General features: G+C 36.4%; 1 protein-coding gene across 1 annotated transcript in view; it reads left to right on the forward strand.

Moving 5' to 3' along the window:
* Positions 1 to 15,586, forward strand: part of ppfibp1b (PPFIA binding protein 1b) — a 29,311-nt gene that overhangs the window by 8,891 nt on the left and 4,834 nt on the right. The window contains 20 exon segments of the mRNA XM_051870321.1: positions 328 to 441; positions 657 to 788; positions 2,794 to 2,886; positions 4,249 to 4,366; positions 5,019 to 5,063; positions 6,323 to 6,384; positions 6,476 to 6,560; positions 6,856 to 6,995; positions 8,174 to 8,274; positions 8,738 to 8,797; positions 9,004 to 9,064; positions 9,202 to 9,234; positions 9,363 to 9,534; positions 12,230 to 12,371; positions 13,126 to 13,257; positions 13,503 to 13,653; positions 13,794 to 13,905; positions 14,049 to 14,137; positions 14,640 to 14,762; positions 14,849 to 14,974. Of these exon segments, the coding sequence (XP_051726281.1) occupies positions 328 to 441; positions 657 to 788; positions 2,794 to 2,886; positions 4,249 to 4,366; positions 5,019 to 5,063; positions 6,323 to 6,384; positions 6,476 to 6,560; positions 6,856 to 6,995; positions 8,174 to 8,274; positions 8,738 to 8,797; positions 9,004 to 9,064; positions 9,202 to 9,234; positions 9,363 to 9,534; positions 12,230 to 12,371; positions 13,126 to 13,257; positions 13,503 to 13,653; positions 13,794 to 13,905; positions 14,049 to 14,137; positions 14,640 to 14,762; positions 14,849 to 14,974 (2,091 nt within the window).

Consider the following 15,586-nt stretch of genomic DNA (forward strand, 5'->3'; position numbering starts at 1 on the left):
CCATTACTCTAGTCTTCCTATTCTAATATGCTGATTTGTTGCACAAGAAACATTTCTTATTATTATTTGTTTAAAACAGTTTTGTTTCGAGGAAACCATGATTTTTTTTTCCAGATTCTTTGATGACTAAAAAAGTTCAAAAGCATTTATTTGATTTAGACATCTTTTGTGACATTATACGTAACTTTTGATCAATTTCATGCATCCTTGTTGAATAAAAGTATTAATTCCTTAATAAAATATAGTCTTACTGATCCCAAATTTTGGAAGATTGTGAAGATAAGCAGATAGATAAGGCCTAAGTTAAATGCTCTTCGTGTTTTGAAGGTGAGTGTTTTGACTGATCAAGTGGAGGCGCAGGGAGAAAAGATAAGGGACCTAGACCTGTGCCTTGATGAACACCGTGAGAAACTAAATGCCACCGAAGAAATGTTACAACAGGTGGGTTTAAAGATATTCCTTGTTTATTGGAGACATAGTCTGGCGGTTGGTTACATATGCATTTTGCACAGTGAAGATTATTTTCAGCCTATAGATTTTGTTTACTTCTTTATTATACTGTCCAGTTACAGGCAAAAAGCCCATAAAATAAATTTTCTAAGACATATTTTCTCTGCTCATGCTCCAGTATGTTCATTCTGAACTCTTGTTCCTAGGAACTCTTGTGCCGATCAGCTCTTGAGACTCAGAAGCTGGAACTGATGGCAGAGGTTTCCAACTTAAAACTAAAGTTAACAGCCATGGAGAAAGAGAGACTCGATTTTGATGACAGATTCGGAGATAGTGAGGTAAGAAACATGCATGAGAGCAATAATTGTGTAATAATCTCTTTTTTTGAAAATGTCAATGGCTGTGCTTTAATTGTAATGCTAGTCATTGGTTAATTTGTGATTCCGCCGTTGGTGCACAGAGCCCTTTTGTTTTGACCGCTTTAACATATTGCAGTTTGCTGGAAAAATGACTTGAATGTTTGTTTAGAATCGTGATTTTGCAGTATAGCCAACCTTTTGTTTCTGTACAAGCCTGAAGCAGAAAGACGTACATTCAACAATGCACTCTGTTAGCACTAGGACATCTACCAATCACGTCATGTTGTGGTTCAGAGGTCTGTTCCAGTGCACTGGAATGTTGGGCTTTTAACTATTCTCTGCTTTGTTTGCTGTCTGGGCAAAATGGCGAATGCAAAAACACCCTTTACCAGATACCATTTCCTCTCCAAAATGGTATTGTGTGGCCACTTTTCTCTCTAGAAAGTAGTCATTACTACTAAGGACTAGGTCCCACTGTGGATGTATGGGAGTAGGAAGGGTCCTCAGCATGAGGTGTTGGGATCCTTTGGAATGGTTTTCCACATTGGTGGTTTCAACTATTTCAGATAAACCTGCCCCTAAACAGTACAAAAAAACAACAAACTATAGCTGGCTGTTTTGTATGTCGTTCACAAATACACTTCATGTCAAAGTGACCGTTTCTTGGCCCAATTAAGCATCAAACTCTGTTGTTTGTTAAAAGTCTAGCTACTTGAGACTAGGTGTAAAGCAGACTTTAGGAATGGCTGTTCACAAATTTTTTTGAGTCAGGCAACATGCAACAATGGCGAAAAACAAGGTTTTGAAGGTTTAGCATCAAACACTGTAGATTACGGACATAGAGATCACCCATCCATTTATTTGTGATTGTGTTATCCATTATTCCAAGAACGTTCTAGAACAGAGATACAAATTATTTATTTATGTTTAAACTGTGCACTAAATTGGCAAGTGTGTTTGGTCTAGGATGATAAACACATTTTTCAAAGATATAAATTATTTCTGCCATTTCCTGTGTTATTTTGCTGCCACATAATTTACTGTCTCAGCAAGACTCTAGTTTGTTTGCTAAATTGTTCTTTTTTTTTTTATCCTGTTAAGACTGGGACTATAATATGTCATTTTAGATTTTGAAGAATTACCAGAACTGCTGTAGTCTGAATTATTGAATGTATACTATTGTTCAAATGTTTTTGAAAGTGTCTTATGCTCAATAAGGCTGCATTCATTTAATAAAAAAATGGTAAAAATTGTAATATTGTGAAATATTATTAGTTGAAAATAACTGTTTTCTATTTAAATATATTTTAAAATGTAATTTATTTCTGTGATGGCAAAGCTTTCAGCAGTCATTACTCCAGTTTTCAGTGACTGATCCCAAAATTTTGAACTGTAGTGTAAGTATTCTGATTTTTGTATTCTTGGATTTTCTGGGTCACTGCTCAACCTGGATGTATCTTTTTTTATTTTTATTTTTATTTGGAGCATTCACTGAGTGTTTACAACTGGAGGCTGTTCTGTTGTTTATTGAATCATAAATCCACGGCTGAATGCTAGACATCCTGACAAAGAGCTTGGCCCTGAAAGGCCTAAGTGCTGAATGGAAGCTTGTCACTAGATTCTTGTCTTTTTTTTTGCTCGTAAAGCATTTCTAAAGATTGAATACTTGGTCTGTTTGCTAAAAAAACCATTTCAAACATGAGAGAAGGCTCATCTTTGAAGCTTCATGAATGGGAATATGGCTTTGATAATCTGTATGCATTTAGAAGCAAGTTATTAATATTATTATTAGGTTTTTGAAACTGTGTGAAATTGTGTAAATAGTTATTTTATTTTGGTGGTAATCAACAGCATACATATACAGTCAATAAAGTTTAACTTAAATCTATTATTCATTCATTTAACAGTAAATTTCACATTATTAAATTCATATTAATAATGGTGATTGTTTGCATTTTAAAGGCTTTTTTTCCTTTCTTATTAGGGTTTGATTTTGGAGATTAATGAACTGAGATATCGCATTTCTGAGATGGAGAGTGAACGGTTACAGTATGAAAAGAAATTGAAATCCACTAAGGTGAGTTTCAATGCTAGTTTCTTACTAGTGAAAACAATACGTGATGTTTTCATCTTTAGGCTTGCATAGGGTTTTCTCTTCTGCTCTTGTCTCTCTTGCATAACCTGTCACTATTCTTGTTATCTTTAAGTGTCTATTTTCCTTTTTCCTCCTTGGCTAACCTCTCTGCCGCTAGTCGCTAATGGCCAAACTCTCTAGCCTGAAACTCAAAATGGGCCAGATGCAGTATGAGAAACAGAGGAAGGAACAAAAAATCCAGGAACTTAAGGTCGGCATACCTCAGGGTGGTTACTGCTTGTGGTTGTGATCCAAAGACCTTTTTATTTAGTTATTTTTGCACTGTTACTTTGCTTTTAGGGACTTAAGCATTTACAGTGGCCAAACTTAATATTTTATTAACAATACAATGACATTAAGTGTTGCTTTAGAGTCTAAATACATTCTAGAGCCACTGTTGAGTGTATTCTCTCATATCATTACAGAATTAAACTTTTAATTGTCTCAGCTTGACTGAGAGCTCTATAGTAGCTCCATAGCCCTCCATTTTACACCATTTAAAGGGTACGGACAAAGTTCTCATCATGATTTGAAAGCTGCTCATTAAATCTCCAAGCAGTGGCACCAGTATAAGATTTCAGCATGTTTAATTAACCACAAGTATGCTTTAGTGTGAGGCTCTACGTGATGTTTAAGCTGAGAGGGCTAAATTTCAGACTGCTTTATAATGTAGGAGAAGCTATTTCTGTTGCCACTTCCTACTGTAGCATACTGTTAAGCCACACGCTTCAAAAGGATCAGTGTGAGGTTTGCATAAACGTGCTACTTTAGTTTTTTTTTTTTTTTTTTTTGTGTGTGTGTGTATGTTATAAACTTCTCTCCCACCTTGGCAATGCTTGAGGAAGTGGTAGTGGTAGACAGATATATAATTATTAATTCAATATAATTTGCTATTTTGTGATGCGATATAGTCCAATAACCCTGCATGCTTGGCCAATTAACAAAGTTTTAGTGTCAAAACCAAAATCAGTGGATGAATTTCAAAAAAAGAAAAATTGAGTATATGTTTTATTTTGTCTAGTTTTATCAGTCATTTTGTCAGTAATCTCTCAATTATACAAATATTATTAATAAAAATACATTTTAATATCAATATATCTGTCTACCATTTTCATTTTTATAACTCTGATCCAAATTATTTATATATCAGACAGAACTTTCATTTTGCATGTGCCGTGTACTGAACTCTCTTATAGTAATTAGTAACTGCGTGGTTTGGTATTACTGGGCTTTTAGACTGTTAACTTTGTTGGTGCTTCAGGCTTTGGATTCAGCGTTGTGAGATCTGTGTGTTTTAATGTTCAGGAGGAGCTGGTTACGTTGAGAAGGCAGCTTGATGGCAGAGATGGTGATCTGAGGAGGCTGCAGGATGAGACGGGGTCCAGATCCCCAACGCCTGCAGGCCTAGACAGCACAGAGAGAGGTGGGTCATGTAATGTAATCACAGTGTTGCCTGTCCCAGCATGCCCTTCAGGGGCCAAGTTTTGTCTTGTCATTATGCTGTGATGCTGTACTGACTCATTTAAAACTGAAGCTGGAGTAGATCAACTTAATCAGTTGTTATTTATTTATTTATTGCTATTTTAGTGTTTTTTATTTATTTTATTTTATTTTTTAGTTTTTTTAGTTTTTTGCTTTTGATATTGCTTGACACTTTGTCTATTTTTTTTAAAGGGATAGTTCACCCAAAAATGAAAATTCTGTCATCATTTACTCACCCTCAAGTTGTACCAAACCTGTATGAATTTCTTTGTTCTGTTGAACACAAAGGAAGATATTTTGAAGAAAGTTTGTAACCAGGCTGCTTTGGGGCACCATTGACTTCCATAGTAGGAAAAATAAATACTATGGAAGTCAGTGGTGCCCCAGAACTGTTCAGTTTCCCAAAATATCTTATTTTGTGTTCAACAGAACAAAGAAACTCATACAGGTTTGGAACAACTTGAGGGTGGTCATTTTTGGGTGAACTATCCCTTTAATGTCTTTTTCTATGTAATATTTTATGCATAGCACTTTATTGGTCCAATACCTTCAATAACAGAATACATTTAATATCATTACTCTGTCTTAAACAGTTTTCCATACTGAGGAAACATTAAAAAAGAGGCTCAAAGAGAAACGTAAGGGGACTTCATGTCTACCTTCTACACATACATCCTTTTTTCAGTTTTTAATCTTTGTACTATTTTTGTCCTCTTAGTCCTCTACTTCCTGTGCCTGCATGTCTAGGCATGGTACTCATGAAGCTTGCTTTTCTATGACATGAAGCAGTGCAAATTACAGTCTTACAGGATGTTAACGGGTTTAAAAATATCAGTTATCAGGTATAGGAAAGGGAAACAAGCAGGGCCTGAAATTAACACTCGCCAAGCACCAAATGCGAGTAAAAATTGTTGTTGGCGAGTATATGAAACGGTGTCAATCAGCAGTTGGCTGTTAACATTTTTGTGAATTCTAAAAATGCAGTGTTGTGAGAACATGAACGTGACCAAACATAAACAACGCTTTGAACAGTTGACGGGGCAGCGCTGCATTGTCACGAAAGTTTAATCCTTGCCAATTCAAATTTTCAAAAGCCAAAAGACGCGAAAGGGAACTCAATTCGTTACTTGTGTGCTGTTACTGCTGTAGGAAGTTTTCTGTGTGCAAACATGCAAAGTGCGCGCCCAGACTGCTGCTTCTCAGACAACACGCAAATACTGAATTGAGCTCTCTTTTTGCGCTTGAAAGGACAAATTCACACAAAGTATCCTAGTAAACATAGTCAGACGTGTACAGTATCAGTATACTGGGTCCGTGCAGGTCTTAAAGTGACAGCATCCGAATAATCATTTGGCAGGTGTGGCAAAAAGTTAGTTTTAGCCCAGGAAATGAGTAATAAATAACAATCCTTTCTTATGTTGTAGCCCTGACAAGAGTCAGGGGTCGCCTGAGGCTCGACAAGAGATTGTGGGGTCGACAAGAGATTGTGGTCGCCATCTGGCATGTCACATTCACATGATTGTTTGTTTGTTTCTTGCCTGTCACCTCTTACTTTAACACCTCCTGTTCCCCAAAGCTGGTTTCTTCACCTCACTTCCTCTCTTCCCTCCATTATCAGCAGTTGACCGTAACCCATGTTCACACTCCTCATGACCTTACAGGCTGGATGTCCACTCTTATCTGTGGCTGTATACACTCACGTTTAATCCCAACAAGCTCCTCCTCGCTTCTGTTGTGTACATTTCTCATATTTGTCACAGAAGGTCACTGTTGTTTTTCAGCTCAATGTGTCTGTCTACAGTTAATGTGATGCTAAATGTCAGGCCTGAGGCCTTATGTTTCTTTGCCCTTTAGTGTTATGAAATGGTCTTTAGTTTACTAAGCCTGTGCTTTGCAGATATGGAAGTACAGAAGATGAAGAAAGCAATGGAGTCGTTGATGGCGGCAAATGAGGAGAAGGTAGTTTTAGGTCATAAGTTTCCTTTCCCGTTGCTTTTGAAAAAAAATAAAAGATCTTGGCATTTAATGCTGATAATGATGCTTTGTGTAGGACCGCAAGATTGAAGAGTTGCGACAGTCACTCATGCGTTACAAGAAAGTGCAAGAAATGGTCATGTCAGCTCAAGGGAGAAAAGGTGATTTATTTTTCATTAACTTTTAATAAAAACAATTCCAAAGGGATGTGAATGAAGTGCATTTTTCACTGTTATTTTAGTATTATTTATGTACTATTTAAATATTTATTAATGGTTTTTATTATATTATATTATATTATATTATATTATATTATTTTCTAGAGATTCACCCAATTAGTTAAATCCCATAACAGGCTGTTGTTAAGTGACAGGCTGTATTTGTTCTTATGGTGCTGTGTGGCTTGTTTCCCCAGCTAATGATCTAATCTCCCTCCTCTCCTGTCTTTCTTATCAGATAAGGTCAAAGACGGAGACAGTGATGAGAGCAACAGCGACAGCTCCCTATCCATGTCCACCGCCCTCTCCGTTTCCATGGACACGGAGAAGTCTCTGCTCGCTTACACAGAGGAAGTTGCTGTGAGGGGTCAAAATGAGGTACAGTTTTCTTTTCAGACCAACAAAATCCATATAATATTTCCCTCGAGGTTACACCATTCACTTTTGTTGGTTAGTCTGCAACCTTGTTAAAGAACTATATTTTGTTTTGCCGTGCCTAATATGAAATCACTGCACTGCAAACTATAATTATTCTTAATTTAGAGCAACACAGGCTGATTGACAGTTCAGCAAAGTTGTGTTGATGGTGTTTTTTTAGGCTAAAAGCAAAATTGAACACTTGCAGTACATGTAGCATGTCAACCTGTGGGTCATACTGTCACTGATGATCCAAGTAGCAGATAGTCACTTGTCATGGAGTGACTGAATGTCTTCAGATATTACTGTTTAAAGGTGATGGATCATTGAAATGTGTCGTATGCAGTAGGATTTCTCAAACTTTTTCAATGAAGTACTCCCAAAACTGTTGTTAATGTTAATGAAATTTGCCATGTTATTTTAGTATTATTTATATATACTGTATATATATATTTATATTATATTATTAATTGCTGTTGAATTAGCTTTTATTTTTATATATTTTTTATTTTCATTTTAGTTTTAGTAATTGTGTTTTTGTCATTTTTTTTTTTATTAGTTTGTTTTTCGCCTTAATTTATTTTATTTCAGTTAATTGTGAATGCAACAGTTCTTTTATTTAATTAAAAATTAATTAAATTAAAAAGTTAGTTTTTTTTTTTATCTTAAAAATGATTGATTCTTATTTTTTGATAGTATTACACCACATCGTTTTATTTCAATTAACGAAAATTATTTTTTTAATAGTTTTAGTGAACAATAATGCTCCCTTGAATAGAAAAAAAACTCGCATTATTTAAATAGTAATTTATATATGATGAAAGGTGTACATGCTGATGCAAAAGTAGAAAAAATATTTTCAAGTAGAAAAATAGAATTTTTTTTTTTTTTACTGTTTTACAATAATGAGGGAATTACAGAAAAAATCTGAATATTTAATCAGGGGAAAATGTACTTTGTCAAAAATGTCAAAATGCAAAACAAAAAAAAACCTTAATAAAAAGGCTTAATCAAAATGATGTATTAAATTACCTTATATAAAATATTGTATTTTTAAAAAAATATTGTAAGTTTATGCTTGAAAGATTGTTTGAATTCACTGTTGTGAATTCACCTTTGCATATTCTCTTCATATGTAGGCGGCTACATTTGTCAGTACACTCCAAGTGCCATCGTTCACAGTATCATCCCCAGACAAAGCAGACAGTGATCCAGTACTGGAACACATGCAGTCATCAAGGTACAGTCTCAGATCATTACATTAAAACACACCTTGTGTCTGCTGAGGTTTTTTTTTTCATGCAGACTCATCATCTGGCAAACTCTGGACAAGCAAACATTCTTTCATATTATAGCTCTGGCTGTAGGTTTACATCCCGAAGCATCCCACCTATGTTACAGCATACTAGCTAAGCATCCCATTCTCCATGTTGCACCTCTGAAGGCTTTTCCTTTCTTGTGTTTTTATGATAGCAGCATCTTTCCATCCTTTCTTGTCTTATGAAATGCCTTTTATCTATTATCTATATCAGAGTTCATGACTGTCACCTTCGTTATGCTATCTCCTCATTCTGTAGTGTTTAATAGTGTCACTTTCTCACTTTTAGAACATCAGTGTATGTCTGTCTATACACCTCACAGCTTACCCATCATGCTTTGCCACCACCTCTGCATCCCAATGCTTGTGTGTTTGTCCTTTGTAGTGATAAAGAGTGTCAGGAGCCAACACAATCACAGGAGACCCCATTACATGAGAGTCCTGAGTGAGTATGTGTGTCTAGTGGAGCTCGGTTACAATAATGGCACATTTTGAAATGCCAGTTTTTGGCTAACCTGAAATGCCACTATTATTGTGAAACTAAGTGTGTGTCTGACACCTTAACATGATGGTTTGATACCTAGAAGATGTCACTTATGAACATCTGTATGTTGGAAATAGTGATGGTAAAAATGTCTTTTCATGTTTCAGAACATCAGATGTCACAAAATCAGGAAGCCAGGACAACCTCGATGAAAAAGCCAGTGAAAAGGTGAATTTCAGCTTACTCAAGACTAAAAAAAAATATTAGTTTTCATTATGGATAGGCAGTATATTGAATACTTGCAGTGTAATTGTGAGGATTTAAAGTGAGATAAACAATTTCTATTGTGCAATTTTTAATTCTAGAGGCCATTAGCAGTAGATCAGAGGCCAGCAGAGGTAATTCTGATAATATAATATAATATAATATAATATAATATAATATATTATATTAATAGAATGCTTCTTTATATTACATACATGAAGTTATTTGAGGTTTCTGAAATGTTTTCTTCCTGCTCTTTTAGAGCAAAGCTTTTGATGAGTTCAACAAGATTACAACTCTACCACCCAAATCCCCAAGCTCCTCTCGTACTGCTGAGGATGACAGCTTCGGCACCAGGAAAATGAGATCTTCCTTTGGACGGGGATTCTTCAAGATCAAGGGAGGGAAGAGGACTGCTAGTGCCCCTAATTTGGGTGAGACTTCTAGATAAATATTCCCTTGGACAGCTAAAGTTTTACTGTTATCAAAAAAGCTCCAATAACTTTGGAAAACAGACTGCTCTGGTTGTATATACAGTAACGGACAAATGTTTGGACATACAGACTTTTAGACTAAAAATGATCATGAGTCAAACATATGCCTGGTACTGTATGTATGCATCTGTTTTAGCAGCAGTACAGACACTCATTTATGGTCTAGACCTGCTGTATGGCCTCTCTGGAGAAAGACAAAGCAGATGTGGTGTGTTTTTATTTCTTTCCCTTTAAGGAAAAATCCTTCAACGCAATGCATTTCATTCCAAACATAATCTATTGGCTCTCTGACAATGTTGTACCATATCAAACATACTCACTGCTTCTGCTATTAAAGAGGCAAATTATGCCCTTTTACAAAGACTTGATTTTGTTTTTGGGGTCTACTAGGTTTTCATGCTTGATTGTTCAAAAACACAATATTTGTCTCTAATAAATCCTGTCTCTATGAAGCTCCTCCTTCCAAAAAGCACAGTGTGCTCTGATTGGTCGGCTGGAGCAGTGTTTTGTGATTTGTCAACCACTTTCAGCGTGTTTCGGAAATGTCACGCCCCTTACCATAACCGTAAGTTTCAACATACTAATAACGCAACCAAAGACTATAGATACAGAAAGACTGTTCACTTCTATTACTTATGAATGGGAGAAACTGCAACGCGCAATATGGCGGAATATGTCCCGCCTTCTAAGTAAAAGTCATTGCATCACTGCAGCTGTCGTTAGAAGCAAAGCCACTGGAAGGCAAGCCTGCAACCTTTAGCCAAAAAAGCACAACGGCTAATGCTAATGCTCCGCCCCCGGCGGTACGCAGGGAATGAGACCATAGGCTGTTTTTTGAATGGATGTCAATGGATGAGAGGCTTCACTATGCTGATTAAACAGCTTTTGTGGGGAAATAATCATTTAATTAATCGACAGCCTGTTTTCTAATCTTCAGCATGTTTTACACTAAACAATACTTTCGTTGGGAACTATATGTAGATTTTAGCTTGATAAAAATGTATTTTTTTAAGAGAAGGCAGACTAGGGAATGTTGCGACTGATGTCACTGCCATTACACGATAGGCTGAGAGGTGCCGCACGTGATTAAGTTAGCCGTTACGCTTTCTCCAATGGTAAGAGATACAGACTCTCTCATCTCCCTATAATAATACGATCTCTGGTTAGAAGCTCCGGTTCCCGTAGAAACCTGAGACTCATGCTTAGGACATTGCGCATTGGCTGGTCAAGCCTGAAAAATAAGCTTTTTTAACACTATTTGATCATAAGAAACAACATTTATTGGACAGTTTATGTCAGATTTTGTTGCTGATTTTAAATATGTTATTTAATTGTGAGTTCAGCCAGCAGTTTTTGAGATGTCAGGATTCCCCCTTTCAAATAGACAGGACTTGGTCTTGGATGCCGGAAATAGCTGCCCGGAGGCGTTGCAAATATGGCCGCTGAGTGAACAGACTTTCCTTGAAAGGGACTTTGACGCAACTCAACCACGTCTCATTTCTTTTTCGTGTATACCCTGGATGAAATTATTTAAATGAGGAATATTGTGATGTGTACGTTCCTGGAAGAAAACACAAGACTACTGTCGAGGGCTTTCAGGGAGTTCAGAAACAGTGTGTACTGATAAAAAGTATAACTCCCTTTGGAGTGGACTTTATGCTTTGTAATTTTGCAGACCTTTTTCATGCTCAAACAGCAACATTACACACTAAAAAAGCATAGTAGGTCCTCTTTAAGCAAATTTATAGTCATACTTGAGACTCAAGGGTGCTTGAGGAATTACATTTTTCAGTTGCTATATTAAACACAGAGATGCAACAAGTATTTTATTGATTTTGAAAACGTTAATGATTGTGATCTCTAACATATTGTAGAAGTGACCGCATAGTTTATTTTAGATTAAGATTCCAAAAATTCTGTCTTTCTGAAAGTAAGCAATTTGGTATAGGTCAAAGTTGTTATTTTCATTTCTGTACTTCATAGCAGGAGATGATATTAAATGAGGTAATGACGATTATGGTTTTTTTGAAGTCTTCTTGTAAAAATAATAGTCTAAATAGACGTGTTTAATCATTGAGCTCATGTGGTAACCAGCGTGAGCCATTTGAGATGAAGAATATGGAGGTTCTGTCCTCATCGCATGTTATTTTGTGACCACATTACCAGGCACTCAGATATTCTTACCACATTCTCACAGCTCTATATGTGCCCTTCACATCTAGATTACCATAAGAATGTATGTTCAGGCTGGATTTAGTGCCATTCTATTACAGAGATGTTATTACTTCCATTGTGTTAACTTGCATGTCAGCATGTGACTTTGTTCCATGGTTCCACTCTTAAAATAAACCCAATCCAGTTGTTCTTCAGTCCAGACGAGAAGTCATCTGCAATCTTGCCCCATGATGCTGATTCCAGTAGTTCAAGGAAGACACTGTAATTTTCTAACTCTTTCTTTTGAACTTCCTGTTATTCATGACATTTTTACTGCTCTGGTCTCCAACTGAAAAGCTGCCTTGTTTTTTCTTACTTCCCATAATCCTCAGTTTATTTGATGCTTAACTGGCCATGGCATTATGGGTAATGTGTTGTTTTGTGGTGACAACAGGACTTGTGTTTGTGTTTGTTTGTACAGCTGAGACAGAGAGGGACGGCACTGACCATCTGGATCTGGCAGGCATGCCGCAGAGGTCAGCTGACAGTGACAGCACACACACTCTCCCCATTTCGCCGGAGGGCAAGAAAAAGTCTAAAGGAATCAAAGCACTCTTTGGAAAGTGAGTCTGAATCAGAGATGCAGTGGATGTTTTGGACATTCCTTATCCAGCTTATTTCATCCTAGCAGTGTTGTTAAAAAAAACAACTTTTAATAGTTTTAGTTAATTAAGAAAAAGCAATAAAATATTGAAAAGTAAGTATTGAAAAGTATTAAAATAAAATATTAATATTAGACGAAAAACTAAATTGCTTTGGCAACTAAATAAAAATAAGTTTAAGCTAAAGTGCTAAAATTACTAAAACTGAAATAAAAATAAATTAAAGCTAAATGCAAATATTAAAAAAACTAATAAAAATGACATGCACATAACAAAATTAATAAAATGTAAACTAAAATTAAAAAGAACTGAAAATATAAAAATAAAAGCTAACATAAAATATCAATAAATACTATAATATTATAACAATATTATTAATCTATTATGATAAGTATTATTATATTACAAATATTCTTTATTACTTATAATGAATGTTGTTGATGCAAAATAATAAAACATGGGGGTGGGGTTATGTGATTAAAAAAAAAAAAAGTTTTAATTTTCTTTAACTCCAAGTAACCTTTTTTTACATGAACATAATTTATAAATGTATAAAACATCACACTAAATGTAGCAGTCTGGCATTTGAAGTTCTGGCTTGTGAAACATTTTTTATAACATATATTATGCTTAAAAAAAATCTGTAGTCTGCTTAGTTAACCTACCTCAATTTGAGATGAACATGATACAAATGACTTTCTCCTCTTCTCTGAAGACTCAAAAGAAGTCAATCAACCACATTCAACCTGGATGATAACCTATCAGAGAGTGAGTTTAAACGGGGTGGAGTCAGAGCCACAGCTGGGCCCAGGCTGGGCTGGTCACGTGACCTGCAGAACACCAACAGGTCAGTATTTACAGAGACACGGGATAGAGCGCCTTCTCAAAATGGAAAGATCTGCTGTTGGTAAAGACGCCTTGGTGACAGGCTCACATGCATATAGCTTGTGCTGCTAGTTATTGATTCATTGGTTCAGTTCCTCATTAAAAACTCTTTTATTTTGTTGTCAGAGTGACATTTTAGTAATACATGCAGTCAAATGGCAAATATCTCCATCAGTCTTGTAAGATGTGTTAGTTTGTGTTTTCCAGTGAGCTGGATGCGCCATTTGCACGCTGGTCCCGGGAGCAGGTGTGTGATTGGATGCAGGAGCAGGGACTGGGGTTGTACGTGAGTTTGGCAAGACAGTGGGTCTCCTCTGGCCAGACGCTCTTGCAGGCATCCCAGCAGGATCTGGAAAGAGTGAGTTCTCATTACTCAGAACCAGGATGAGAACAAACTTCTGTCCAAGTCCAAACTTCTGAGACCACATTTAAACCTGGTAATAATCAGTTTTCCTTCTGAAGTTCATGTTTAAGGACTGTTCTGCCCTCTCTATGCAGGAGCTGGGAATAAAACATCCTCTCCACAGAAAGAAACTCCAGCTGGCCCTGCAGGCACTGGGCTCAGAGGAAGATGACAACAAGAGCAAACTAGACTACCACTGGGTGACAAGTAAGGAATGGATGTTTATTTATTCACAGTGTCATATATTGGTTTGTTAAATTAAGGCTAACAATCAGACTGAATAATTTTCTCGATTGTTTCAAAACTGATTGAACTGTATTTGAGCTGTTACCTCTTTCCTTCTGTTCTAGGGTGGCTTGATGACATCGGCCTCCCACAGTACAAGACTCAGTTTGACGAGGGCCGTGTGGATGGACGGATGCTTCACTATATGACTGTGGTTAGTCTTGTTTTAGTCAATTTAAAAGGACTGTTTTCTATTTTAATATATATTAAAATGTAATTTATTCTTGTGATGGTAAAGCTGAATTTTCAGCATCATCAGCACCAGTCTTCAGTGTCACTTGATCCTTCAGAAATCATTCTAATATGCTGATTTGCTGCTCAATAAAATGTTTCTTATTATCATCAAGGTTGAGAACAGTTATGCTGCCTAATATTTTTGTGGAAAACATGATTTTTTTTTTTCAGGGTTCTTTGAGGAATATAAAGTTCAAAAGAACAGCAATTATTTGAAATTGATTTTTTGTAACATTTTAATGTGTCCTAACTGAATAAATGTATTCATTCATAAATAAATATAATTTTACTACCCTTAAACTTTTGAATGGTATTGTAATAAGAAACAAGTTGTTCGGTTCATTGAGTAGCATCAGTTTTCATAAAAAGGTAACCAACAAATGGTAGCATTTTAGTAATGTTTTTCTTCTCCTGCTGAATAGGATGACCTGTTATCTCTGAAAGTAGGCAGTGTTTTACATCACCTCAGTATTAAAAGAGCCATCCAGGTGCTCCGGCTCAACAACTATGACCCCAACTGTCTACGGCGAAGACCTTCAGATGAGGTAGGAAGAGAGACCAAACTCTAATTTGTGCTATCCTCTTATTTTTGTACTTGTACTAGCAATCCTTATGCTTGCCATCATTTCAGAACAACATAAGTCCTGCTGAGATCTCTCAATGGACCAACCACCGTGTGATGGAGTGGCTGCGGTCCGTTGACCTGGCTGAATATGCACCCAACCTGAGGGGCAGTGGAGTACATGGAGGACTGATGGTGAGAAACGTCTTTGTATTAGTTTAGGTTATTGGTTGAAATAGTTAAAGAGCTGCACTGGTAACCGAAAAGTTGTAAGTTAAAAGCCTAAAAGAGTTGATCTATGAACACTGTACCCCTTAAGGCCCCGATATACTTGCAGCAAAGTTCTTGAACAGAGAGTATATCTAATTTCTGCCCGCCTTCAGCAGAAATGGTACATTTGCGGCAGATAATGGTACATTTGTGCTGATGCTTTGGAAACACAACCAAAGATTCAAAATAAAAAGAGAAACAAAAGTGATGCAAGCATTTTGATGCCTTCTCCTTCATAGCCATTACCTAGCAACATGGGTACGTGGCTGCAGCTTGATGATGCAAGAATACTGCAGTTCGGACATAAATAATATAATGTGAACACAGACCAGCATGGGCAGGGGGAGCATTTGCACTCTGGTTTGGATCAAGCAATTAAACCAAGTGTGAAAGCACCCTGATCATCCGAACATAGCGATGTGGATATGTTTGCACAAGCTCTGCAATTTGGCACTTCATTCAAGCTGAGTCACGTATATAGCACTTTATACAAAAGACTGCTTTAACCCTTGTGCTGTGTTGAAAACCCTATAACAC

Source organism: Ctenopharyngodon idella, chromosome 18 (assembly GCF_019924925.1).
Source record: "Ctenopharyngodon idella isolate HZGC_01 chromosome 18, HZGC01, whole genome shotgun sequence".
Classification (NCBI taxonomy): domain Eukaryota; kingdom Metazoa; phylum Chordata; class Actinopteri; order Cypriniformes; family Xenocyprididae; genus Ctenopharyngodon; species Ctenopharyngodon idella.